Source organism: Ischnura elegans, chromosome 2, assembly GCF_921293095.1.
Source record: "Ischnura elegans chromosome 2, ioIscEleg1.1, whole genome shotgun sequence".
In the NCBI taxonomy this organism is placed as follows: domain Eukaryota; kingdom Metazoa; phylum Arthropoda; class Insecta; order Odonata; family Coenagrionidae; genus Ischnura; species Ischnura elegans.
In genome coordinates, this window is record NC_060247.1 from 63,637,674 (window position 1) to 63,665,476 (window position 27,803).

Genomic DNA, 27,803 nt, shown 5'->3' on the forward strand with positions numbered 1-27,803 from the left:
AATATATGCCTAGCACGTAACCTGAGTCTCTAGCAGTTCCCAGAAGTTTCTGGCAAATTACGAGGCTTGCTAGAACTACATCAAGTCCATAGGCGGATCTAGGGGACACGTGCCCCCCCAGACCCTTAAAAAATATGCAAGATATTTAATGCGGTCCCATTATCATTGCGTTCGTTTTGCATTAAGAGGTATCCTTGTGCCCCCTCCCCCCCTCCACAAAGAAATCCTGGATCCGCCCCTGATCAAGTCCATAGTTTTTCTTAGCCAAAGAGGATTCTTTGAAGTAAAGTCAAATACAGCACCCACCACTGCTCGCAATTTCACTTGACAAGACAAGAAACATCAACCTAATAATTGCCGCGGCCGCAACCAAATGCAATATTTCTCGATGATAATTAAGAGAGTACATACATTATCAATGGGAATATTTTTAGGCTTGAGGCAGGGAGGACTTCAAGAATGATAACAACGCCAAGTTCACAACCACAGATAGAAATCCAATTGAATTCAATCTTGAGCGTCTGTAACCAACACCAGCTAAAAACAAACATCGCTGTGGCTGTGGATTGTAGAGGACTCTGCATCTTGTGTTTTCGTTTTGCTTGTTATTCGTTTGTTTCAAATCAAAGAGTGGTCGGAGGAGGATGGGTCTTCGCGGATCAGCTGGTTGATATTTGTTATTTTTCTAAATCGTTGGTTCTCTTCGTAGTAGGATGTGATGTGATTTTGTTATTCAGTTAATATTCTACTAACGAGGAAGATAGTGTAATTATTAGATCGGAAGAAGGAGTAAATGAAGCATCGAAATATTCCCAATAACTTGTGAGGCTCTTTTGGTTACTTCTGGATTCAGATTGTTTAATAACTGCCTGAACCCTCGAAATGAATTCCATTGAGGATGTTTTGGCCCTGCTCTGCAGTAAATTGAAACTCGAGAGGGACAAAGGCGTCGCAGAGTTGATTAAAGCAGTACCAACATGCTGTGATGCTGACAGGTTTAATTTCGGATCTCGCTTGCTTCAACTATTATCTGATCCAGAAAGTGAGTGGGAGGTTAAGCATGGGTGTCTTTTAGGAGCGAAAGCATTGTTAACACACCTTAATTTGGAAAATGAAAGGGAAGTTGAATTTGCACAAAAAATCAAGAGCGTCGCCCAAGCATTATTAACCGATGTTGAGGTTCGGGTTAGGTTAGCGGCAGGTAAAGGGTTTGCCTTTGAAAAAGTTACAGTGCTTGAATTCTACCCGTTTTTTACGGATTTTGATGTTTTTATATTGCTCTAGGTGAAGTCCTGGGATCCCTGTGCGCGAAACTTGGAGCTGATGTTTACCTCGACTCTAAAGAGTGCGTTTTAAATTTGATTCAAACCAATTTGGAGAGGCAAGTTGCAGAAGATGTTTCATCTAGACAGGAGCAACAAGAGACAGAGAAACTTATGGAGAAATTAGCTGGACCTCCGCAAAGGGTGAGAAAGCATTTTCAAATTGCTACGGTATGTTATTGATTGCGAGATATAATGATTTTTCTATTTTAGAGAAATAGTGCTGATGCAGCTCAGATATTCCACGATACTGCTGGCTGGAAAAATCTGGAGACTAGCATGAAGTGTCTGCAAGCAATGATAGATGGCTGTGGTGCAAACTTCCAGCCCTTTGTAGACCAAGAGCTGTTGGACCTTACGTTTCTTACCTTGACTCACACCAATCGCTTTGTTAGAGAAACTGGATTTTATGTCTGTGCTTCACTTGTTGCTTGTGGGAACACTGCCCAGGGTGAGTTACTTTTACAGATATTTACAAATTTACAGTTAAAGATTTTTCCTTAGTACCAAAATTGAAGGGCTGATTTGGCTTTAATATGTAGTAAGGGAAATATTGAAGATTTGGGCTGGAAACGAGGGAAAAGTTAGGTAAATTGAAAATGGAAAGTTGGTATGAGCCCTGCTTATGTCATAGATTATATATGTATAGGTTATAGATTTACATCATATGTCCATGTAGGAGTAGGAGGGCAAGAACCTGTATTTGAGGTTTGAAATAAGGCATCTTCCAGGGTACAAGATGACTGGTTTCAAAGACCACCCCAAATTTTCACAGTTTAAAAATAGATTTTGGGCTGTATGCACCATACAAGAGTACCCCTTTTCCAACACCCATCAACTTGTACCATGGAATAATATATGTATCCATGATTTTATATTATTTTGGCTTGATTAGTGCTACTCTTGCTGTTTTCATTGGAAAAGAGGTACAGGTGTATCCATTTTTGATCTCTCCTCACCCTATGCTGCAATCACAGATGCTGTAGTATGGTATAAAAGTTTGAAAACTGGCTCTATGATATTGGACATGATGTATGAGTCGATTCTTGACTTCCAAGAAGATTTTTGTGGGCTAAAAAGTTGTCTTGTATACCAGAATGTTGGGTATATGTTGTAAAACCTTGATTTTTATGTCGGTGGAGGGAGGGCCTTGCGCAAAATAATCAAGAGTTGGTATTGAGGGGGAGTATATTTTTAAGGATAACTTACAATTAGTCATTTACGTTCCTTATTAACCTCTGATATATGAGGAATTATGAAATTACTCATTTTATTTATATATTATTATTTATTAAACTTATATAAACACAGTGGTGTAACTAGGAATATGTTTTGGGGGGGGGGGGGGGGTTGAGATGGCCTGGGGTGGCGATCCCCCCCCCACCCCAGGCAACAGGGGTAAAGGAAAATTTTTGAAAAATGACATGCCTGGATATGCATTTTATGTCATTTTGGCTGTAAAAATTTAACTTTAAGCAGATTCAGTTGTTAAATATCAAAAATAGACGAGAGTTTTAAATAATTTTTTTATTTCCCTGAGGTTTTGGGGGGATCTATCCCCTCATTCCCCTCCCCCCCCCCCCCATAGTTACGCCCATGATCCTTATATATTGGTTGCTAATCTCCCGACATATTCCGGCTCGGGAGTGTTGCCTGAGATTCTGCTTTCACCCCTCATACGCCTCCCCTCAAACACAACTATGGGCACAGTGCACTGTCACTAGGGGAAATATGGAACTAACTGCGCTGTCGAAAGCATATACCGCCGCCGACAGTGCAGTTAGTTCCATATTTCCCCTAGTGACAGCGCACTGTGCCCATAGTTGTGTTTGAGGGGAGGCGTGTGAGGGGTTGAAGGGGTGGAAGCGGAATCTCAGGCAACACTCCGGAGGCGGAATATGTCGGGAGATTAGTAACCAGTATATAAGGGCCATGGTTACGCCACTGCTCTAACATATTTTGGGTATTAATGTTGCCTAACACTTCCCTTCAAGCAGATGCTGAGGGTCGTGATAGTGTTAGTGAGGTCAACCCAATCTTTGCCTTTGGCCACCAGTTCAGCCTGCATTTAGGAAATGGCTTGGCTGATAATTGGAGCCAAGTTCGTCTATCAGCCTCAGTTGCCACCAGGAAGTTTCTTCTGTCTCTCCCAAGTGCTCAAGTTCGTGAGCACTTCTATCCTGTTCTTCTCCCGAGAATGTGCTTAAACAGGTATGGTCTAGTTTTTAGCAACTTGACTTGAGGGATGAATTTCTGTTGAATGTCTTCAGTTTCATTTATTGCATTGCTTTCATTGCCAATATAGGTGCATTTTTTCAAAGTTTTGCATTAGTAGTGATCATTTGACGTGGAAGCATGTCCAGTAATGTGGCAAATCTCATTTTGTGGGGCTTCCTTTACAGCAATTTATTTTTTCACAAATATTTTTTTCCTTTCAAATGTATGCACATGTAAAGATGGGTGGGTAGTGGGTAGTTAAAATTCACGATTTTTAAACCCCTATTTTGTTGTCTCTTCATCTGGGATTTTAGAATAACTCTAAAAGTTACAGAGTTCAATTTGGAAAATGTTCTAAATTATATTCTGTGCTAATTTTTCAATAAATGATGCATAAAAAAATCTTGCCTTACTGAGGTACCCAATTTTGAATGGTGGTCCTCTAATGGATTTTCTAACGAGCCATTAATATTCCTGCATTAAACTGTGATTTTTTGTCCTATTAGTGCTATGTTCAAATGTATATAATCCCTGGGTATGCAAGAAAGCATTTTCTCTTACACTTAGCTTTAACATCCTTAGGTACTATGTTGCTGAAGGTGTAAGGATATTCTCTCAGGAAACATGGAGACAAATTGCCGGGACTGAAGGAAAGGAACTAGTCCAGAAATATATTCAGAATGTCGTGAGTACTTTTTTTTGTCATTCATATTCGAGTGTGAGATTGCTTTTTGGCATGCAGCTTTATTGAAGTTTAGTTCTTAAGTTGTGAATGAAAGTGTTTGAAGCTTGAAATGTGGCCGTCTCTTGTTAGAAGGTTGATGTTAGAAGCTCATTACTAGTGGGCCAATGGACTGCAACATTAAATTTACACTCTGAAGTTGTCAGCTTCTTTTGAACATCATTTAGTGATTATTGGAAAGTATTAGATGTTTTGATACATTTGCATGTGTCTTAGTAGTTTCATTTGGCTCCAATAATACACGTGATTATTGCTGAAAGAAATTGTTGATACATATCTATGTGGTCTCCTCATGTGTTGAATTTATTAGCTTCCTATCTTCATTAGTTCTGAATATTCATTTAACTTTTCTCAGGTGGATTACTATATACTGGCTACTGAATCTGATAACCATGCTGTTAGAGAGGCTGCTTGTGCATGCATAGCGGAGCTGGGATCAAAAATCAGACCGGAAGCAGTGCGACCTTATGTTGATCGATTGCTGAGCACCCTTCTTACTTGCTTCAATGATGATAGTTGGCCTGTGAGAGATGGTATGACGATTTATTTTAGTTTGCTAAAATATTAGTGGCGCTACTACATAATAATTTTTTTCATGTCAATTTATAAATTCAATCCTTTTGAAATGAAAAATAAAATTAAAATTTTGATTAATATTTTGTCAGTGGGTTTGGTGCCGCAAGTAATTTTGTTTGACTTGTGGCTGCAGTGCTTGCTTTTAATGATTAATTGATGGACCATGTTTTTGTGGCGTTACGTTGTTAATCTAGGAGATTGTTCACGTAAGCCCAGACATAGGGAAACTCCAACCGTCTGTCACAAGCTGGTTCAGGGAAAGACTCCACAAACAAGAAATCAGCACACAAGAAAAAAATTGCCAAAAATATTTACGAGTTATTTTCATCAATATCTATTTGAAGTAGAAGTATTCAGAATCAGAATTATTACAGAAAACAACGATGATAACTAATGATCCCATAGGAAACATTACCAAACTAAATACCAGCAGTATAATTTTTCTAAGATCACCCACGTCAGTCCACCCATCCGTGCAGTACGGGAGCTCGAGCAAGAGAGAGCTTGCATTCTCGATGACGTGACATGGTGGAGGGGAGGGATTTTGCCAAGGAGTGGAGGGGTAAAGAGGGCGATGTTCTATCAGCTGCGTAACTGTCCCTGTTGACAGGCTGCTCCACAAAACATCATCCCTGGGTTGGAGTGAACAGCGTGCAGGGCCGTAGTTTTCCCCTCAAACTTCTGGGTTGGAGACATCAGTCGAATCAGAGGGATATTCATTGGATCACATGGAGGAGAGAGACATAGTGGGGTGAGGTGTTGGAGGGAGAGAGAGTTGTGATAGGACTATGGTAATACTTCTCACTCCAAACTGCATACTATGGACTCAGCACCCATTTCCCCTTGATTGCCAAGGAGTAAGTATTCCTCCGCTGTAGTCCTATACACCTATGTCTCGTATAGCGCAAGGGATGCGTTCCTTGGGGTCTTTGCGCTATACGAATTTGCGTTATACGAGAGCGTTTTAACATTGGGAAGATAGGGATGCGTTCCTGGTAGCATAGGTATTGGGTATTGAATTTCCTCTAAAACATATATATTCCCATAAATAGCCTTAGAAAACATTATTTATGTAATTTTTTATAGTTTAAAACATCTTTAAAGATAGTATGCACGCATTTGAATACTTTTATTCACGTTAAAAAAAATTCTTACGTGCTTTTGAAATTCCCTCCTGTCGTGTGGGTGGGCTAACATCTGCTATCTCAGGGGGTTCGTAATGCATTGCCGGCAATGGACGATTTTTCAAACCAATCTAAAAACAACTATTGTGTCACCCAGGCCCTTTTGTCGCTCATCGAAGTGACAGGCAAACGCTACTTTGAATGCCATTTCATAGCTAGCGGAGTTTATGAATGATAAATCATTTTAATTTGAAGTCCTCCGAGTCATTAGCGGCTACGTGAAACAGTCTTTAAAAGTCTTGAAGCCTTCCCAGGTTTTCCTTCCCTGAAAATGAATGAACGAGAAAGCATTCTTTTCCAATAGAATATCGTCTCGTCAACACTAAAAACTAGTTGAGGGGGAAAGGAGCCACTTTCAATCACAGCTTGGAGTTCATCAGAAAATGTTGTGGTGACTGCGCTATCAACACTTGCAGATTCACCTGATATCGCCGCACTGAAAATACCTGCTTGCCGTTTAAATTCTGGAACCAACCGGAGCTTTCACTAAATGTCTCGGAGCGATTACCACTCTCGTCTTTTTGTACGATTCACTATGAACTTTCCGTATGTGTAGACCGCTTGGTTGAAGTTGGTGCGGCTGAGGTCACTGATGTTTTAACTTCGTCTTTATTCAGAATAAGGCTTCGTGCGTTTAAACTTCCGCGCAATATCACTTTGACGTTCTCCATTTTCAAAGCAATTGACCAGATATCAATTTCTCTTCTAGGTTTATTATTTTTCTTGATAATTTCTTGATTTTTCTACCCGCATTCCTATTTTTTGCCATTTTCTCTTGGTTTTTACTCTGCATGGCTCTATCGAAATCACCTTCTACTGCTGAACTGTGTTCTTGAGACGCAGAGGGCCTACGACTGCGGGGAGGGGACGAAGCTATTGTGTTTGAGACTCTACAGGGGGCCCTCTTATATGTTGGTGCTCTTCATGCGCAACTCGGCCACCGCTCCATTTCTCCCCCGTGAATACCGATGACCTTGAAGGCTTTAGCGTAGACCCTCTACCTGGAAGTCAATCGCCCGATAACCTATGACGGCAAAAATAACGTCTCAACCAGTATTGCTTAAAAAAAAACTCATTTCCACTAGCCCCACACTTAATTAATGATCTAAATTAACTCATTCTGTTAAGGAGACGAGATAAATTACTTTGGTAGGCCGGCTATCTGGACCCAATGACGAGTAATCCTTTTGGCCATTGCACAGCAATGGATTTCGATTAATGTATAAACAAAAAAGAAGATTTGAGGCAAGCAATAATATTTGTATGCGTAAAATGATAGAAATTTCGTGTGTACCTAGTGCAAGTTCACGTTTTATCACGAGAGCATTTAAGATTTTTGATTAGGCTACACTGCATTGCAATGTTTCCCCGAGGAACGAATTTGCGCTATATCGAAATTGCACTAATCGAAATTGCGCTATACGAGACATGGGTGTATAAGTCTTGCCCTGCAAGGTATGGCTGGTTCGGGGCTGTTTCTGGGGCTGTTTCCGGAGGCAGGTTTTCCAGAGACAGGATTTTCTGGAGACAGGAGTCTCCGAGCCTTTTGTCAAAGGGCCTTTGCGCGAAAAACCTTAGCGCGAAAAGTCCTTAGCGGGAGAAGTTCTGCGGATAAGTTCAGAGGAATTTCTGGGGGGGGGACACTAAAAAATGCCACATTTTTATGAAAACTATTTACATTCTACATATCCTATGACACCTTTCCCTTGGGCTAAAACCTTGCCATAGTGGATAGGCTTGTGTGGTCCTATGATTTCCAGAGCTACACTAAAAGGATTAATTCAAAATTACTCCCGGTAGGACCACCCATGTCAGATAGGTCGAAGGGTAAGAGCCAGACAAAAGGTAGTCCATGTGACGGAGTCGCTTAAAAAACACTGTTGGGATGGGAGTGGGAAACCCTTCCAACTCTCTCTTCCCTAAAACGTGGAGTACAATCAAATGAGCCTGTGGAAACTTATGAAACGTGACCCATCCACCAAGGGCCGGTTTTGTTTATGGCAACGAGGTTTGCAAGGTCCTTGGAGTAGTCAACATGTGAAATACTTACAGATACCCCTGCTTTTTAACATGTATGCTGAGTAGATGGTAAGAGAAGCGTGGGATAAGTTGGAAGCTGAGGTAAAAGTTGGAGAAGTGATGTTTAAATCAGTGAGGTTCGCGGATTATCAGGCGCCAATTAGCCAGTCAGTGAGAGGGCTGCAGGCTCTTATAGGTGCATTAGATAAGCATCGTGAGGAGTATGGCGCAAGAATTAATCACAAGAAGACCAAGATTATGTAGTTTTTTTAAAGCATCATGAGCTCGGAATGAGAGACTTTGGGTAAAAGTTGTTAGGGAACAACTGGAGTAGGTAGAGCAATTCAACTATTTTGGCAGCGCATTAAAGGAAAATGGATACAGCAGTAAGAACATCAGGAATAGAATTGAATTTGCAAAGGAGACGTTCATGAACAGGAATGAGATTATGAGAGTATCTTTATGTAAGATATTTAAGTAAATGAAAGGTCGTAGCACTTTTCCACAAGAATTTTTAATGCGTACAACGCGTTTCGGCTCACTGAGCCATCATCTGGTACACCAGATGGCTCAGTGAGCCGAAACGCGTTGTACGCATTAAAAATTCTTGTGGAAAAGTGCTACGACCTTTCATTTACTTAAATATGTCTAACTTCCACCAATTGAAGCCTGAATCTGTTGAACTTTATGTAAGAGTTTGAAGAAAAGGGTAGTGAAGAGTCTGATGTGGAGTGTAGTTCTTTATGGTGCAGAAACATGGACTCTGGAAGGAGAAAAGACTGGAGGCGTTTGAGGTGTGGGTGTGGAGAAGAATGGATAAGTTTAAGTGGACTGAGAGGAGGAGAAACGATGAAGTGCTGGACATGATGGGTGAGTTTCTAGATGAGATCCAGAGGAGACAGAAGGTATGGATGGAGCGAGGAGTTAGTTGGGAGGGGATTTTAAAAACAGTATTAAAGGATAGAATGTTAGATAAGTGTGAAAGGTAGGCCTCATTGTGAATTGAAGAGGAAAGTGAATGAAGGAAGGGGGCTGTGAGAATGCTTAAGTACTCCGTGGAACCTCCTACCTTAACAACAATGCTCCTACTTTAATCAGAAGAATACATAAATAACCCTATGACATGACATGGGTGCTAAAGTGATGTAGGACATGGATGTGGATACTCTAGACAACCTTTGTAATTAATATTTGATTCCTGTAATAGGGTTGATACTACCTCTCATTTTATTTCAGCTGCGTGTGTGGCTTGTGGAAATTTCATTGCATGCTTCCCGGAAGAGTCCAGGGGATCAATGCCTTCCCTATATCCGCTGTTCTTTCGCAACCTTGGTGATGCAATACCATCAGTGCGCCAGGGTGGAGCTGCTGCATTAGGAAGCTGTGCAAAGGTGTACGGAAAGGAAGCAGCCTTTATGATGCTTAGTCGAGCCATAGAGGGTCTTAGTGATCTTCAAAATCAACCATCAGATACAGAAAAGTATAACTCAGATCCTTCTGATAAGGAAACTGGTAGAACTTCTCCTCTGCCATTTGGTGTTGCAGCCAAGCGTCTTCGGGATAATGATTTAGATTTACACAGTAACCAGCAGGTTTGTGTTACTCCTGTGCATTGTAATACTGTATTTTGTTTAAGAGCTTCCTTTTCTCTAAAAAAGTGTAAGTAACTAATTAGGGACAATTTGTAACGTAGATATAAATGGAGTGTGGTAGCCTAGTGGCTACTGATCTGTGGGTCACAGGTTCAATTCGTATGTGAAGTCTTCGGACACCCCCAAACAAAATCCTCAAATTGTGAGGTGACCCAGGGAAAATAATTTCTCCCCCAATGCTGAATGTGCAAATTCACATGTCTGTCTGTCAGCTCTGCCTCCACCTATCTTAATCAACCTTTTGGTAGAAGCATTTAGTGAGTGAGTGATTTAATTATGTAACTGACTCTGTGGTAAAACAAATCCGAAACATTTTTTATTGCTCATCACATTTTGTTCCCGTATTACATTCTACACTCTTACTTACTATGTATGTATCAAGCTACATTAGCTTCCCAGCCATTCCAATTAAATGCATGCATGTATGTATTTCGTTCTTTGACTCAAAATATATTTCATGAATATTCCTTTTTGTTGGCTTTATTCAGTGTGGTAATTGATGGAATGGTTGTTATTTTAAATATATCATGTTGATAATCATTCTTAATTGATTTGTCTACTCATGTGGAAATAGGCTGGAGTATTCTTGAACAAAAATAAGGTTATATTGTGCAAATTCATGTTTATTATTTGTATAAAGTCACCTCTCTTTTCAATTATGTATGAATGCATTTCTGTATGCAGATTGTTTGATGTAACTGACGAAAAATAATTTTTTTTAGATTTCACAATTTTCATGTTAATAAAGTGAATATTTATTTTTTATTTGCAGATGTACTCTTGTGGATCTCTGGCCCCTAAGATGGGAAGAGGCTGTGACCAAAAGTTTCAAAGACCACCTCAGCCTTGGGAAATGGCAGATGGGTAAGTATGCTAGTTGCTATCACAAGAAAAATTTTAATTTATTTTTAGTTGGTGGCTCATCACCTATGGTCGACAATCCTAAGATTGGTTTGATGCACCTCTCCACTGAATTCTCCTATCAGCTAATCTTTTCACACCTACATATTTCGTCTTTTTTACATCCTCCTTAACCTATCCTATTAACCTGGTGGAAGCATTCATTTTGCAAATTGTTGCATTTAAATTGAAATCAATTAGACCCTTTGCTGTGTTGCAATGCTGAACGTTAATGGCATATGGTAAATTCATTGTTGTGAGCATAAAAATTCAATTTACTGTAATGATCATATTTTCCATTGTGTTGTTTTTTGTCTGGATACAAAACCCCAATTTTTACTAAAATGCTGTTCATAAAAGGTGTGCGTTTTTGTGTTCAGGAATTTTTTATGGGTGTTAGGATGAAGTAGTGCCTATATATAAAACTCACAGACCAGGGCTGAGGCGCCCTTTTGTCCTTGATCTAGCTGAGGATACTCTCTGGGACTTCCATGGTTTCTTAAATAACTTGTGCTGTACCAACCATAGTGTTAGCACCTAGTGATGGGCTAGGGTCAATAAACTTAATTGTCTGCAAGTTGATACTATGTAAATCCAAATCCTATTTTATAAAATAAAATCTTACTATTATCTAGAAATTTAATGTGTTTGCATCATTCTCTAGGGATAACTTCTACGTAGTTCCCAACCTATGTATGTACTTCCTATGTTGTATAATATTAACTCTCGAGATTGGCTCAGAGGAATCGAAACTGGTTGTTGTTAATTTTACATGTGGAAAAAATGAGGTGTTTGTTTTATTTAATGAACTAATTTGATGATGGCATTAGTGTTAAGTAATGGTTGATATTATCTAAGCAGTTGAATTATATTTAATGCTTGAAAAGATAACTTTGTTTTGATTTTTACAATGTGATTGTTTTTGGCTGTAGAAAAAGATATACCTAATATAAAATCGTGAGAGAATCACATATGCAGAGTCTTCAATAAAATGATCAGAAAAGACATCATTACTTAAATATAGAGTAATATGACTAAATGTCTTATTAGAGGATTTAAGGTGAAGTTCTTACTGGTGGTTTAAATTCAATATGGTTGGGAATTTAATCTCACATTTTAATATGTCTAATGTGGTCGTGGTTTATGGAATATTTCTGTTTTCAGATGTGTTCATCTAATAGCTGAGCTATCACAAATTCCATGGGTAGTTAATGCAACTAGTGAGAATAGTGAAATAAATATCATCACAGCAATAAATGCAATATCTGCTGCATGCAACCTGAAGCACTATGCCTATCATTTGGCCTTCCATGAAACAGTGTGCAAGCAGTTACCTGTTATAGCTCGTGGGCTGGGGAAAAAGGGATTTAAGGCTGTTGTAGCTGATTTCTTTGATGCAATATTTTATTCTTTGGTAAGTTACTCTACACAGCTTTGTGCTGTTTATCATTGCCACTATATATGGTTACCAATCATTACATGTATCTCCTTATAAGAACTTTATTTCACCCGATCCAAGTGACAGTTCTTGCAAAAATGTAATTTGTGCGTGGAATTTTGAACTTTGAATTCATTCACTGCATGTTACCTACTCAGTTTTTATACTCCCAACTACTTATTACATCCAACTGATTTACTTAAATAAGAATATTTATAAATTATTCTTCCCTTGTAAACTTATCAGTAATATCACTGATCAATTAATTTATTGTTAGATATATAAGTCATGGTAATTGAATTGTCATATGGTGTCTATTCCTATCAACTGTGATATTCAAGTTGTTTTGGGAATTTTTTGTGATCAAACAGTTCAACCCCAATTTTGGTTTTGACATCTTGGTGTGCACCTTTTCATTGTGTAATCAGAAATTGCCTGTTTCTCCATAGCATGTAGGCTAAATCTCGTACATCCAAATGTGGCAAGTGCAACACCTGCTAAAAATTAACTAACAAATGGGTATACCAATTGGGAAAACTTTGAAGTTGAATTAAGTTATTCAATTGGGCTTGGAACAAACAGGGAATTTTTTATGAAATTGGAAATTTTTTTCTCCCATTTTTTTGTTTTATATGAGTCAAAGATAGCTGCGTTATTTCAAGCACCGACTCCATAGTAATGGTATGGGTAGGAAATAATTTAATTCAATGATTCTATTGAATGATTTGACTGGGATGAGTCCTGTTTTATATGCAAGTGAAACATGTGATGATCAGTTTCTCATACTGTACGCTCCTGTCCCTTTGCATCTTCCTTAATTCATGCTTAAAAATAGAAGTCAGGTGAAAAAATACCCAGACAAGTAAAAGCAAAATGAATTTTAACTATGCTCTTGCATGACTCCAAATTGACCACCAAACGTGGATTGATATTTGTTTTGAAATTTATATGCAAAATGACATGGAAATCTTAGAAAACCGTAGAAAATAATGAAAATAACCAGTGTAAACTTTTGAATTTCATTTTATAAAGTTACTAGGCTCCAAGCAAAGAAGAGTAGGGGAAGTTATACCATTTTTCCGAACTGACGGCGGCTGACCTTGAGCGTGCTCGAAACCCACCCACTCTTCTAGCCAATCACAGAAGAGCGACAGGAGAAAGTGTGTGGGAGCCCGCAGTCTCTCTCCGAAACTCGTGCTGTGCAGATCGCTCTCCAGCTAGCAGTGTTGCCAAATCGAATCGCTCAGCGTTCGTCCGAGAATCTTCTGCCGCCCCCGAAAGTACCGTTATTCTCAAGGCTGGCAACGCCGGTCGGCCGGATGGAGGGGAGCGGAGCGGAAAAAGGAAGGGGATGGAGGGGAAGGGAGAGGTGGAAGGGGCAGCGCTTCTGATTGGCTACTTGCTATTTTCCACCCAGCCGCCATCAGTTCGGAAAAATGGTATAGTTTCCTCAGTTTATGAATAATTGTAATTAGGGATGATCAGATTGGATACCTTGGATCCAAATATCCACGGATATTACCCTTCATGGGATACTTCGGATACAAATTTGCAGAAGGCATTGGATCTTGATCTGAAATTTTTCATTTATGCTTCAGTGAATGCAGCGTTCCATATGAGGAAGTGGAAAGAGTTCTAATCCTATCTTCGTATGCACTGTTGGACTGAGATGCTTGTCCTACTCATGAACCATTTTGTTTAATAGCTGTCATAGCGGTTATGCAACAGAATTTCAGCTGCAGAAATTTTAATGGCAGGCACATAGTGTGACTCTTACAAAGAAATGGAACAACCATTGGGAGAATACCAATGCTATAGGATAACAACCACGTCTAAAGTGACTACGTTGCAGATTAAAAAATCATCCTCAGCCCTCCATCACCCCATGCCTGTGATATTTTTTTTCCTTTCTGAGATGACACAATCCATAAATCATTATCTTTGAAGGAAAATATCAAGTTACACGAGAACAATGGAAGCATGTTTAATCCCTACCCAATCTAACCCACTGACATTTTTCATCTTACCTGCTTCAATTCTCCGTTTCTGGAGAACAAATGCTTGGTGAGTTATTTACTGGACCCGGACCCGAAGATGTCTCAATATTTTCAGCAATTGGATGACATGCAAGTGATCCAAAAAAGAATGAGACCAATTGTGTCTCATTTATGGCATATGTATTTAGGTTTTTTAAGCTCATATTGATTGAAACAAAGTTTTTGTAGTGATACCAAGACCATAGGCGGATCCAGGGGGGGGCACGGGGGCACGTGCCCCCCCCCCAGACCCTTAAAAATATGCTAGATTTTTAATACGGTCCCATTATCATTTCGTTCGTTTTGTATGACGAAGTATCCTTGTGCCCCCCCCTGAACAAAATCCTGGATACGGCCTTGCTTGTGCCCCTCCCAGAAAGAAATCCTGGATCCGCCCCTGACCAAGACCATACCAATATTCAACTCTGTGCAAGCAGCACTATTTTCAAAGAAACAGACATGGCATCAGTACCATCAAACAAGAAGATACAACCTGAAAACGCCAGCTGTATATGTCACAAAGGTCGCCTGGCTTTGCTTTGAAGGCAACGGCGTTACAAAATAGCAAGATCTGACAAGATGTTCATCCTTGACGCTAAGTTCTAAACATTGTTGATTGTGTTGCAGATTGCATAGTTGCAATTTAATTTAATGATATATCAATAAAAATGCCTTTCGTTGTGTTGAAACATTTATATTGACCATCATGTGTGTCCATTGTGACATGCAAATATCGTTAGGCATTGCAAAATCTGCCTCACTACAACTGAAGCATTTATGGGTGAAACACAAGTCAGTATGTGATGAGAAAGAGACAAAATTCAGGGAAACTTATGTTAAGAATACTAGCATTCAGCCAATTGTTTATCCAAAGATTGAAACCTATTTTCATTTCTAAACGCAAGTATAACAGTTTAGATCCTGAGCGAGTAAAGATTTTATTGTTTTTAAAAATAATTTAAAAGCCTATAAAAATGATTTTTAATCAGTAAAAATATTAAAATGTGTATGTAAATGTGGAAAGCATTCCTTCGATTGTGAGTACCCAGAAGAAACTTGAATAATTACTTCGTTTTATAGTGGAAATTTGAAAATGCATTTGGATCTGAAAATATTCGAAGATCCGAAAAAAATCCTGGATCCATTTATCCCTAATTATAATGCTTTAAAGTTACGTAGTTTCCTCTTTTAATAATTAGTGATTGTAATTTTTGATTTATTAAATCGTTAATACAAAGAAAGATATCTAGCAGTAATACTGAAGTATAATCTCTGGGAATTTCCATTGCAAATTTTCCTTTAACTTTTATAATGGCAAATTTTACCTTTCATAGCAAGCAAACATTAGGAATTACTGAAGATGTGTTTTGCTTGCTTAAGCATCATTAGTCCCTTACTATCAGAATATTAGTATTTTAGTCTTAGAACATATCCATACCTATAGGAGGGTTGCTGAGGCGAAATATTGCTCCCTACATTACTGCATTATGATTTGGATACTAACATTATCTAAATCATGAGGAGTTCAATCTAAAACACTAGCATCGCACTAAGGGCTTTTTCACCAAGTTTTTGATTGTGTATTGTGATACAGTTTGTAAAATTTGAGCCATAGTTTTCTCTTTTTAGTCTTTCATGTTCTTCTCCAGCTATTTCCAGGGAAAAATTGACAGCATTACTCTTTTGCATTTAAGTTGACGATGTCACACTCCTTCTGAGTGGGTTACTGCTTCTCAGTTCCTCCAGCTTCTTTGTGCAATGGCCTCATGTGGTCTATTGTTGTTTACATCTTTATGAGTGATTCCTTCTCTCAAGAACCGGTTCCCCCCTAAACTAATGAACCGGAAATCAAACTTTGTTACCAACTCATGAAAAGTGGGCACCAGCTTTTTGTGTGTTTTTATTTCAATTTTATGATAGAATGGCTGAATTGCTTTTGGTAGTTCTTTTCATTCCATCTTTTGAAATCATTTTATGTATCACAATACATATTTGGTCTGAGTGAATGACCCTATTACATCTGCTAGCATCATCTCTAAGGGATTACATGACATTTTTACTTTAAGAATGCAAATGCATGCATTTGTATTACAAGGGCAATTCACAGAGGGCAAAGGGACTTGAGTGCAAATAAATCAAGGAAATTCTGCTTCAAAATATTTTCCAAATAAAAGGAAAGTAAAAATCCAACTAGGGGACTATTATGCATTAATAGTGGTAAGGTGAATTTTGCACTTCCTCGCAATAGTTTCACACCACAGTGCATGCACATGGCATACAATGAGTTCCCTTTATCTCAATGAAAATGTTTCCACTCAAGGAAATACATTTTTATCAGTATACCATTAAATTAAATTGCAACTGTACGACCTGCAGCACAATTGACAATTTTTAGAACAATATTGATGCGAGGTGCAGGAACAGAGTGAGACAACGGCTCAGCAAGAGGAAGGGGTAGGTGGCAGAAGTGAGTAAATGGGAGGTGGACTGTACTCCCTCTGTTTTTCAAGCAGCGAGGCTATGAACAAGAGAGTCAAGTATGAACATGTCAGATCTTGCTATTTTTTGATGTTGTTGCTTTCAAAGCAAAGCCAGGCGACCTATGTGATATACATATGTAGTTTGCCTTTCCAGTGTGTGTCCTCTAGTTCGAGGGTGCTTGTTTCTTTGAAAATTGTGCTGTTTGGACAATGTTGAATATTGGTGTAGTCTTTTTGTAACTAGAAAGCTTTTGTCAATCAATTAGAGCTTAAAAAACTTAAATACTGTCAGAAATGCTGAGTGTTTGGTCTCATTCTCTTTTGAATATCGTGTGTGTCATCCATCCAATTGTTGAAAGCTATCGAGAAATCTTTGGTTTCAGTGGCGATGGTCTGATCTCTGCATTTCTTCTGGGTTTTCTACCGCATCAGCTTGTTTATAGACAACAGTTATATATAGACAATAGATTGAAGGTGTTGAAGGTTCTTCGACCTGAAGATCCTGGCAGGATAGCCAGCAAAACTGTTGTCTATAAACAAGCTGATGCGGAAGAAAACCCAGAAGAAATGCAGAGATCAGGACAGAAGTCAGTTTGGTGAGATGGGAAAGGGATGAAACACGTTTCCATCGTTCTTATGTAATTTGATATTTTCTTTCGAAGCCAATGATTTATGGTCTGTGTGACCTCAGAAAGGAAGAAAAACATCAGTTGCATGAGCTGATAGAGGGCCGAGGGTGGTTTTATGAAATCTGCGACATAGTTATTATCCTATTGTGCTGAGATTCCCCTGATGGTTGTTCAATCTCTAAGGAAGAGTCACACTATGCGCCAAATGTCTCTCTGGTGATATACACAACTTCCATATCTGTTAATGCTCATTATCTTAGGTTTCAGTACTCCTAAGAGACATGCATTGGTGTAGCAATGTCAGAATGACTACAATTCAAATCTTTGAGCTGCTCTTTTCAGAATTGATAAATTGGAAAAGAAATTTCATTTCATGTTTAAGGCATATTTTGTGAAAACCATGCGGTGAAAAAATTGTAGAATGCACGAAGTGACATATTTTCTTAATTAGAATGCTTTGTGGTTCTCTGTCTAAATTTTTGTTCAATGTTGAAAGAAAATTATTGTGATGTTCCCGGATAGGAATACATTCAACTTCAACTTCCCTTTCATCTTAGGCTTTAGCCAGGATTCCCTAATTTAGCTTTAAGCTCTTACAGCTGTAATACAGAGTTACTTTTAACAGTGTCTGAATTAGCGAATCATTAAGGTGGTAAGGATTGCATTTAATCATGTGCTGTGTGATTATCCTCTATGTCACGTTTGACCCCTGTGTATCTTTTTTTTTGTGTAGGAATGTGAAAATGCTCTAACTTCCAGTGCAGCAAGCCAGTGTTTAAATCAATTAGGCACATTCTTAGGGCCAAGCATTCTTCGAGGAAGAGTAGAACAACACAATCCTAAGTATGTAATTTTTAATATTTATTCTATTAAATGAATGTCCATGAGATTATATATATTAACAGCCTATGTATTTTTTTTACAGCTTTGTGAGCCACTTGGATGCCAATGTTTTTATTGCACCCTTGTAAGATTCTCCACTTCATGCGAGTTTTGTATACATGTTTTATATCAGCTGAAACTGCAATGTCGCTTCATTTACTTGCATACAAAGTTCCAAGCAATTGTACCTCACTTCTATGTGCAAGTAGAAGAGTAAGACTGTCAAGCAAGTTGAAGTTTTATTTTGTGCATAATGAATTATTATTTTGTTACCAACTTTTAATATTTAAGGCTCTTACGAGAGATGTGTGTGCTTAGTGTTTCTATGTATCAAATGTGTTGCAGGCCACTTTCATCAATGCCATTGCATTTTAAGACTTTGATTTTTTTACAGAAGAAGAATATGCACATATTTTGTCTATTTTTATGTTTTAAATTCATAAAATAATGTAGTTGATAGTTGGAAAGGAAAACTTTATTCCAACGTTTACACTTTTTTCACAGTTTACATGGATATGAATTTAGAATGTCTCACCTGCTAAGTACTAAAAAAAAGACATTTCATTTTGTATTCCATGTTTACCTGCTATAATCAAGACCTGTGCTATCCTATTGTTGTGATTCCAATTATTCTGTTAAATCAAAAAGAGATTCTCACAAGATGTTGTGCTGCTCTATAGAAAATCTGGCTAATGACAAGGATGAAAGGCTCACATAATTGAAGCATCATATTTCTGTAATGACAACATTTCACAAGACTGAGTATGTATCAAATTGATGCCTATAAAATCTTTCAAATAATTATACCTTCTGTTTAACATTAAAATTTTTTAACATTCCTAAAAACATGTTCCCCACAAATAGAGATAGGAAATTTACAATATTTGTATGACTTTTCCCTTACTTTCTCATAAAGTATTAAATAAACTCATGCATCCTATGTACAATAGAACTCAACACACAAAGAAGAAAAATGCATAAACATAGAAGTACTAAACAACAAGTGTGCTTATCTCCAGATAAAATAACAACTATCCATTGGTACCTTAATGGACAGTCCACTCCATTTTTGACAAACCAAAAAATCCAATCCGCTTACAGATGATAAAAAATAGGAATGCATACAAAAAGGTGCTTCTTAGAAGTTCACTCTTTGAAACCTGCATCATAAATCCACTTCAGATATTCCCTGCCTCCAGGTAGCACTGAACGGCATCTTCACAATTTGAACCTTAGTGTTGGGCATTGCAGCAGAGAGGAGTCCATGAAGCTTGGACAAAGGAACAAATTCAACCCTGGAGAACTTATCTTCTTGCTCACTCTCCTCTTCAGTCTCTTCCTTGGGCATCTCTTTCTCCTCTTCTGTTACAGATGGGAGGGGCTTCAAAATTGGCAGGCATTCTGATGATGGAAGATTCTTCCCTTTATTACTATTCCTTTTTGAGGCTTCCTCTTCATGATCATCCTCTGAAGAGCTAACCTCCTTCTTCTCACTGGCACCACCATCAGAGGCGACAAACAGTTCTAAAGCTTGGAGAACTTCATGAGTCACTCCCCAAGTGAAAGTGTTAAGACTTTTGGACAGTTTCATTGCTCCTGACATGATTAGCTTGTTGCTAACAGCAGACTAGAGAAGATAAATAAGCAAGGTAAAAATTATATGGTTAAAATCCTTAGGAAACACCAAAATTAACCTAAGTATAAATGATATCAATCTGAGATTACATTTAAATGAAGATAAATAATTTGAACCCCTTCCTCACAATGGGATAACCTTACAATTCCATGATGGGAATTGTATTTGAATGCCCTTGAAACAAAATTCATGTGAAAGCAGAGGTTAGCCACGGAGTATAAACTGGTAAGTTATTTGAATTGTGGCAAAAAATGTAAATCAATTCTTTCTTCAATAATATTATCACTTAAATTCATTCATTAGAAAGATAGCGGCAGGGCCCAAAATGAATGAAGGGTACTGAAGAGATGCATTTTCACTAGTCTGTTGAAGAATCCATTCCGTACTTGACCTATCCATAATACAATTATTGTATTTACAATAAAAAGTGCTGCTCCTAAAAGCTATGAATTGGCTAACTTCAAGTCGAAAAACATATATGTTGTTCACAATCTACTCCTGCATTATTTATGTTCAAGTCTTTATGCACAATTCATTCATCTAAGTCTAGCCAGCTGGTCGACTAGAAACTGTGTGACTAATAAAATTTCTTTGGCGGTGATTTAAAAAAGAGCATGGCGAGACATCAATTTTCTATTAAATACAAATTTTTAAGCATAGTCTTTGCTGCTCCTTAGTTTTTAGGCAAAATCTATGACAAAGAACAAGCCTATTTAATTCATACTGTCACTCTGGAGTGAGTAGCCATGGTGCTTGCCCAGTTAAATCACTCATATTCCAAGACAAATATCTCTACATTGCAAATTAAAAAGCTCACCTGTGTATCTATCTTTTCTGTGCAATGTGGGAAAATATTTAACATCAAAACAAATAAAAAACATTTCGCCAATACATAGATCAGTCCATGGGATTGTTTACAAGTACACCTTGGGTCAATAAATTGCCCGCCAGGCACTTAAAAGAAGTCAATCGTGACATCAAAGTCTAGCCACCACATTGTGCACACGGTCATACCTTCACTAAATCTTAATTTTTACCAGCAAGCTTTAATTATACACAGTGCCCATATTTTGGTGCCTTCAGCTGCCTAAAATCAAGGTTCTATTGACCAATAAGAAGCCATGCAAATACAAATAGTGGTTCAAATATCTTACCTGAGCAACATAATTAGGAATGATGAGGAGCCTGTGCAGTGAGATACATTTCTCCAATCCATCATCAAATCCCATGCCTATGTCAAAATTCACCAGTTCTAACTGTACCAAGTTGGTTAACCTGGATAAAGTGCTAAGGAGATCCCACGAAGGTGCTAATTCTTCTGCAGGAACATCGCCTTCAGAACTTGTAGACTTAGCTACTCCAGCCTTCTGCCCTACTTCTCCCTTCTCCAAACGAAGCCTAGAGAGGCCCTTTAAATTTTCAATTGCTTTGCATGCTGCCTCTCCAAATGCTGAACATTCACCCAATTCCAGAGATTCCAAATTAACAAGAGCACCAAGCACAGAAAGCCTCTCGCCATTGTCCCCGGAGAGATCCCTCACAGTTGTGATTGACTATAAAGAAAAATAGTAGAGACAGTTGAAAAAATGCTCCATAAATGCAATTTGTAAGACAAATAAACAATTAAAAGCACTTCAGGTTAACGCTGTTCCAATCAATGAAAAAACTGTTCCAGTGAACTACCTGCATATCCTGAGTCATTAAAATAACAATCCATAATTAACACTGCTCGCATCATGCTGTTTTGCTTAGGTACCTAATGGACACATTTTGTCACCCAGTTATGATATAGAATTATTTAATTCAACCAGGTTTTCAAGTTCTGCATTAAGCCTGAATCACAAAATCATTTTATCTGTCATTTGCTAGAGATCACTAGAGTGATCACTCGCAAATGATCGTGGCCGGCAATTGTTTTTCGCGATCACGACCGCGATGAGGATTTTCATCACCATTTTTCATCACTCTTCCGGTCGCTTTTTTTGTCACTAAAACCCCATATCAGCCAATCGGAACGCAGCCCGTATGGAGTGATTGCAGCGCAACGTTTGACAATCATGGGAACGGCATCGATAAACAAACACGCTATATATTTCGTTATGCGGGTCCTATGACAACGAGCTAGGATATCGAAAGTGATGCAAAAGACGATGGCGGGAGAAACAGTGTGATTCAGAAAAATGATCACTAGAGCGATCAATTTTCCCGTCGCGAAAAGCAATCACTATAGTGATCATTTTTAAATTGTTGTGAGGACCCTGACTTTGAAACTCAAGTTTTCAGGTGCAGCATTTTCTCATACTAATGAGTGAGGCAAGCAGTTAAATTTTGTAGAGTATTTTCTCATCTCAAAGAGTTAATAATTGAAAACTGGATAAGAGTAGGTATTAAAAATAATATGGAGTACCGTATTTATCTGAATATATTCCCCCCATTTTTTTAAAATGCTCATACTATAAGTAAAGGGGGGGCTATATTCAAGCATATTTTTCAAATAATTTCCTGAAACTGAGGCCTCAAAATTAAGGGTGAGCAGAGATATTTGGAGAAATATGGCAATTTCATCCTAGTTATCATCAGTCTCTCTCAAATTATCTTTTGAATTCTTCTAGCATGACCAAAATTTAAGACACAAAATTCATTGCAGCAGCCAAAAGAAAATACTAACACCAGAAAAGAATTTAGTTTTCATTTCAACATACAAATTCATAAATTGAAGTTTCACAAGTTAATTTTGGTGAGTAAATTGGTCTGATTTTTACTACACTTTTTCCACTAACAATTTCAGACTCAAAGAAAAATTACTCGCCCCTGTTGCCAGTGATACATTTATTATTTTAAGAGATTTATATGATGACTGAACAGGATAACTCTTCATCATACTCATAGAACATGAGTCATCCAACTCTTAGAAGCATATAACTCAATAACAGAAACGAAACCCTGTCCAGGCCTTCAGGGATACACTCCTAGAGCCAGGCCCTTAAATTACAGGCTTTAATACTTAGAGCCACGGGGAAGGGAGGAGAGAAGGAAGGAGAGGACAGCTGTATAAAAACCCCACATACACCTCTGGGGTAGGGATGGGTGTGGAAAGGAAAGAATGTTGAATCAAGAGGGTGCTATGGGCTACCATCAGAGAAATCGAATTTACTGTTCCTAGAGAAATGGTAGACAATCCTATGAGAAGGAGGATTCAAAGGTTTCTCTTCACATCAGTTTAATGAATAACAAAGGGCATTTTCAGGCTTAACTTTCAGCTGCTTTAAAAATGCACAGTGGTCAACTTTCACAGCCACATTTAATACAGCCGTTTATAAGCACTGAATAGAGCTTTTTAGTTTTTACCCAATTGCCTTATGGACACACTAAGCCTTCAAGGTTAATCTGGTGGCAGTTTGACACAACTACATAAGAGACTGGTAACTTTCCACAAAAAAAATTTAATTTTCAACCTGTTTGACCAGGCATGTCTCATTTGCTAATACCGTATATGTCTGAATAGAGTCCCCCCTTTTTTTCCAAAAATGCCTGTGGTAAAAGTAAAGGGGGGGGGGGGACTATATTCAAAAGCTTTTTTTTAAACTTTTCCTGAAACTGAAGCCTCAAAATTAGGGGGGAAGACTATATTCAGAGGGGGACTATATTAGGAGAAATAGGGTAACTCAATATTAACTGATGACAGATGGGAGAAATATTCCTCTTAACCACACAGCATGATGGCATTTAAAATAAGGTACTATGATTAAGTAGCAATAAACCACGCTAAAATTGTACCAATGGGATAAAAATTCATCAACTCACCAAGTGCTTCAGGGAGGTTAACCTTTCAATAGGAGCAAGGTCACCAACAAGACTCATTCCACTTGGGCTTTTAATTCGTAGTTCTTGAAGATGGATCAGTTCCCCCGCAAACTTCAAATCTAGCTCATGAGCTCTGGAATCGGATCACCATAAGTGGATAAAAAAACACTTCATTCGGGGAAGGCTAAAATTATATCACAAATATTATTTTCTTCAATTTCTTTGTGTATTGATGTGGTATCTTTTAAGTGCAAATAACTTTTTTTTAGACTAAAAAGAAAACAGGTGTCTATATGATTAAATGAATAAGATCTCATAAAAAGTGGTAAATTACAGATTTGGGCAACAAAACTCATTCACACATTAACCTTAATAAAGTTGGCTCTGGAGGGAGAGTTACATACATATTATAGTATCATGAGAAGCCAAATAGTCAAAGCTGAAACTCTTAAAAACAGCAGAAGTATCAAGATGAGCATAAACATATACATACATACAACCAACAAGACTTCCAGCACATATCAACCTAACTGATATTTTATATTAAATCATATTAAGCAAATAATTGAAATTTTGTACAACACGATGGAAAATATGCTGAAACATGTATACTAGCCACTCTATTACAGCAACTGTACAATGCAAGAATTGAGTTGACCTGATTTTAATTTACGTTAAGAAAAAAATTGCCAAGTGATCTAGAAACATGGACAAAATATACTTAAAACTCAAGAAACAACATTCTTTATTACACTCCATGACATCTCCAACTTAAAAATTCCACAGAGGACAAATCATTTGCCTTGTCACTTCCTTTCTTAAATAATTTTTCACAGCGTACTAGCAAGAAAAAAAAAAAGGACTTACCTAATTGCTTGAGCACATAAAGCAGTAAGGAGAGGACATGAAGATGCAACACCCTCCAACACATCCATCCCACATCTGCACAACTCCAGTCGACGGAGGCTAGCTGAGGCTCGGCTTACAGCATGACAGAAATCTTGCCCCCAGTGACTGCGCTTATCTTTATTCTTAGTGACTCCCCCATCCTCAGAACTTCCAGTATTGCTTGCTTGAGACTGTGGTGGGCCAGAGGCAGGAAGCAACATTTTACGAAGGTCTAAAATTTCTGTTCGGTTACGGGCCAAGGTATCAGCAAACCCTGTCCAATCAACCACTTGGGAATTTTTCATTCGTACAGTCCTCCACTGAAAAAAATAAGAATAAACATTACACATATATGCCTATCACTGATGTGTCACTCTCCTTAATTTACTTTTTCAAATGATCATTGCTGTTCCAAAAACTCTGATAAGTCAGGTGGTATATCAAATTCGAACTGTCGCTGCCCATAAATAAAAGTACCTAATGCAAATAAATAAGAAATATAAATAATCTCAAAAATTTTTGCCTTTTATCCAAATGATGTCAAAGAAAGAGCTTGGGATGTGTGAGTACTTGAAAAGTTGAGTCAAGTGGAGTCTATTACAGAGCTGTCGAGTAATGTAGGATCATACATCTGCCATCAGGAAGCGCTATCAACAAACTTGCGAACGTATCCTTCGTGAAGTCGATAGATCGTTAAATTGTCCTCGCCTGGAAGTTTCAGCTGGATTTATATGTAGCAGAAAACTACTATGATGTGGGAACCAAATACATTTTCATAAGCAGCAGGGCAGACTCTCTTCCAACCCGGCGGCGTACTTGGAGAGGACCAAAACAGGGCCCTTGGCAAGGTGTGTTGATACATGTTACAAACATGCACTTCTATACAAACTAGATGTTAGCACATCTACTTTGAATAGAGGTGCCTAAATTAGTTGGCAGGAGGGTCAGCCTTGCTTTGCTTCAAGTGCTTGGGCAGTGATTTGCTTCTTTTCGCTCACAAATTATTAAATTTCTTTTGTTGAGATCATAATTAAATTATGCAAAGTATGCATCAGTTTTTGAGGGAGTTGGAACCAAGTGAACAATAAATCGTGGGAAATGTGGACACCAATTTGGAAGGTGAATGTGATCACAGGCATATGCCTAGTATTTCTACAAATTAACAATGTGCTGCTGGACCTAACGATAGCAAATTTTAGCCATCTTAGGTCTTGTGAACATCCATTTAATGTAAGCCAAAATAAATCGAACACTGAAGAAAGTGTAGGCCTAGAGCCTAGGCCTTCTGCAGGCACATTAAAGGTGCCCACCTCTGAGATTAGGGACTTCTTAACTTCATGACCCAATAAAATAACTGCAAACTGCAATTTTTGTTTAGATATACTTAAAGTCTCTACTGGCTCTAAAACAATTTTGCACAATTATTTTTAGAGCAAACACATGCTGAATTATCAGCAGTCACACAAAAAAGAAGCTAACAAGAAAATTGTGACTGAAATTATCAAAACTTTCATGATTCTTCATTATTTTAATTGCGCAAATGCCTTTCCTATGGCCTCTTCCTGGCAGTTTGGAAACTTAAAATTAAATGTCACTGTCGACAAATTACCAGAGATTAATTCATTTCAATTTTCCAATTGACATTGTTCAAGGCACATAATTTTCATTCGTCTCCTATTTCTGACACAATGACCATCAATATTCCTCATATCTTTCCTCTTTTACATTAGTCCAAATGTTCATACGAGAAAATTCACTAGGGGATTGGAAAAATGAGAATATTCAGGTGCATGCATTATCGTACTACCTGATCCACAAATTAACATTGTTAAAATGACTCAACTTGATTCAATAAAAGCAAGTAGTTACAACTCGAATCAAGATCAAAAAGTAGCACTCGACATTCCTAACAATTATGGCCATTATAGAGACCTCTGCTATCACGGAAGTTTGCTAGGACACCATTAGTGAACCATATTTCTTTATTATACTTGAATTTCCAAGCCCAATATCACTTAACTTCCAAAACTTCTGAACCATTGTGTCAATTTTCCCCGGCCCTACTCAAAAGTAAGTATGTATACAATAACAATAGCTGGTTTCCAAGAACCACTCATCCATGGCTACTTGATGGTGACATCACAGATCAGGGCAAGTTTGCAAGAATACATCAAACCATTGTGTGACATTTGAAACTATATTTCTCAGATACCACACCAATCAAAAATATTCCCCATCTGGACAGCTCCTGGATTTCTCTAGTGTTATGAGGTTGAAATATGTAAATAGCAAAGAGTGTTTATGGTATGTGTATCTGACAAATGCTTAACTTATTCCTTTAGCATTTGCTTTGACCCTTCTTTATCAAGGTTTTTACCATAAAAAATGTATTTTATATGCTAATAAGCATTTTCATTGGTGATATTATTGTTCTTGGGATAAAAATGAATATTTGTGACAAGTGAATTTTTATGACGAAACTGTGTTTTTTATGATGAAATTCCAATTTTATGACAAAATTTTAAACTGAAATTGATAGATTTTTATGATGAAATTCACAGTTTTTATTCACCGATAATCTTTGCCTCTAGTGATTGAGCTTGAAAATGGGTAACAATCACAGAAAAAATGTCCGGAAATACAGCCGAGCAATTGATAATCTACGATAATGGAAGGTAAGGTCAGTTGAATTTTCAATTACTAAATTTCAATTTCAAAAATAGGATTTTTTTATTAAAATGTGTTTAAAGTAAAAAGCTAAGTTTCACTTTAGCCAAGAATCACTTCTGAGTCATGATTTCATCTGTTCCAAATAAGTGGCTTACAGCCAAAACACATCAAAACTACACTCATGCTTTCCATCAACAGAATAAACATCCCAAATAGGCGTTCAAAATCAGAGAATGTTGTACAATACAGTCCACCACTAAGTTATTCATATCCTGGCAGTTACTTTCACATTGCCTACATCATTTGCTCTTGAATATGAGATTTTGTAAAAAAATGGGAATACATACTATTCCAAGATACATAAACAGTGATTGGAAACAACTCACCAAAGAATGGTGTCCTCCAGCAAGGTCCCTCCACAGACGACACACCATTGCAGCTCTAAGTAAGTCCTGAACATTTAAATAGTGGAACACGTGGAGAAGAGCTGAGTAGCCAGAGCTTAAATTGTTCATGAAATCTTCTGAGAACATGTCCCTCTGAGTCTTTGGCGTTTCATCACTACCCTCATCACTACACTCATCTTCACCTGTAATTTCACCATTCTCCACTTTACTTGGCATGAATCCATTTGATTCAGTTTTCTTTGCTCGTTTGGAAGCAGGCTGGTCAGAAGGCAACAAACCCATCTTCCTCTTTCTTGGAATTTCATTTTCATCATCAGACCT

At 37.9% G+C, this 27,803-nt stretch overlaps 2 protein-coding genes across 3 annotated transcripts in view; one reads left to right on the forward strand and one right to left on the reverse strand.

Annotated features, from left to right (window-relative positions):
* The first annotated feature begins 603 nt into the window (after window positions 1–603).
* LOC124153848 lies at window positions 604–18,881 on the forward strand. The gene is made up of 11 exons (XM_046527229.1): window positions 604–1,201; window positions 1,285–1,466; window positions 1,536–1,773; window positions 3,320–3,533; window positions 4,122–4,224; window positions 4,637–4,814; window positions 9,297–9,652; window positions 10,485–10,576; window positions 11,777–12,026; window positions 17,929–18,038; window positions 18,121–18,881. Exons 1-11 carry the CDS (start codon window positions 883–885, stop codon window positions 18,164–18,166), a joined length of 2,088 nt encoding a protein of 695 aa, XP_046383185.1. The 5' UTR covers window positions 604–882; the 3' UTR covers window positions 18,167–18,881.
* The window catches only part of LOC124153847, a 41,408-nt gene continuing 32,139 nt past the window's right edge, over window positions 18,535–27,803 (reverse strand). For both annotated transcript variants that reach the window (XM_046527228.1, XM_046527227.1), the window contains exons 9-13: window positions 27,462–27,801; window positions 24,385–24,725; window positions 23,518–23,650; window positions 20,868–21,266; window positions 18,535–19,704 (exon numbers count right to left, since the gene is read on the reverse strand). In XM_046527228.1, the coding sequence (XP_046383184.1) occupies window positions 19,243–19,704; window positions 20,868–21,266; window positions 23,518–23,650; window positions 24,385–24,725; window positions 27,462–27,801 (1,675 nt within the window). In that variant the 3' untranslated portion in view covers window positions 18,535–19,242. The remainder of the gene's footprint in view (window positions 19,705–20,867; window positions 21,267–23,517; window positions 23,651–24,384; window positions 24,726–27,461; window positions 27,802–27,803) is intronic.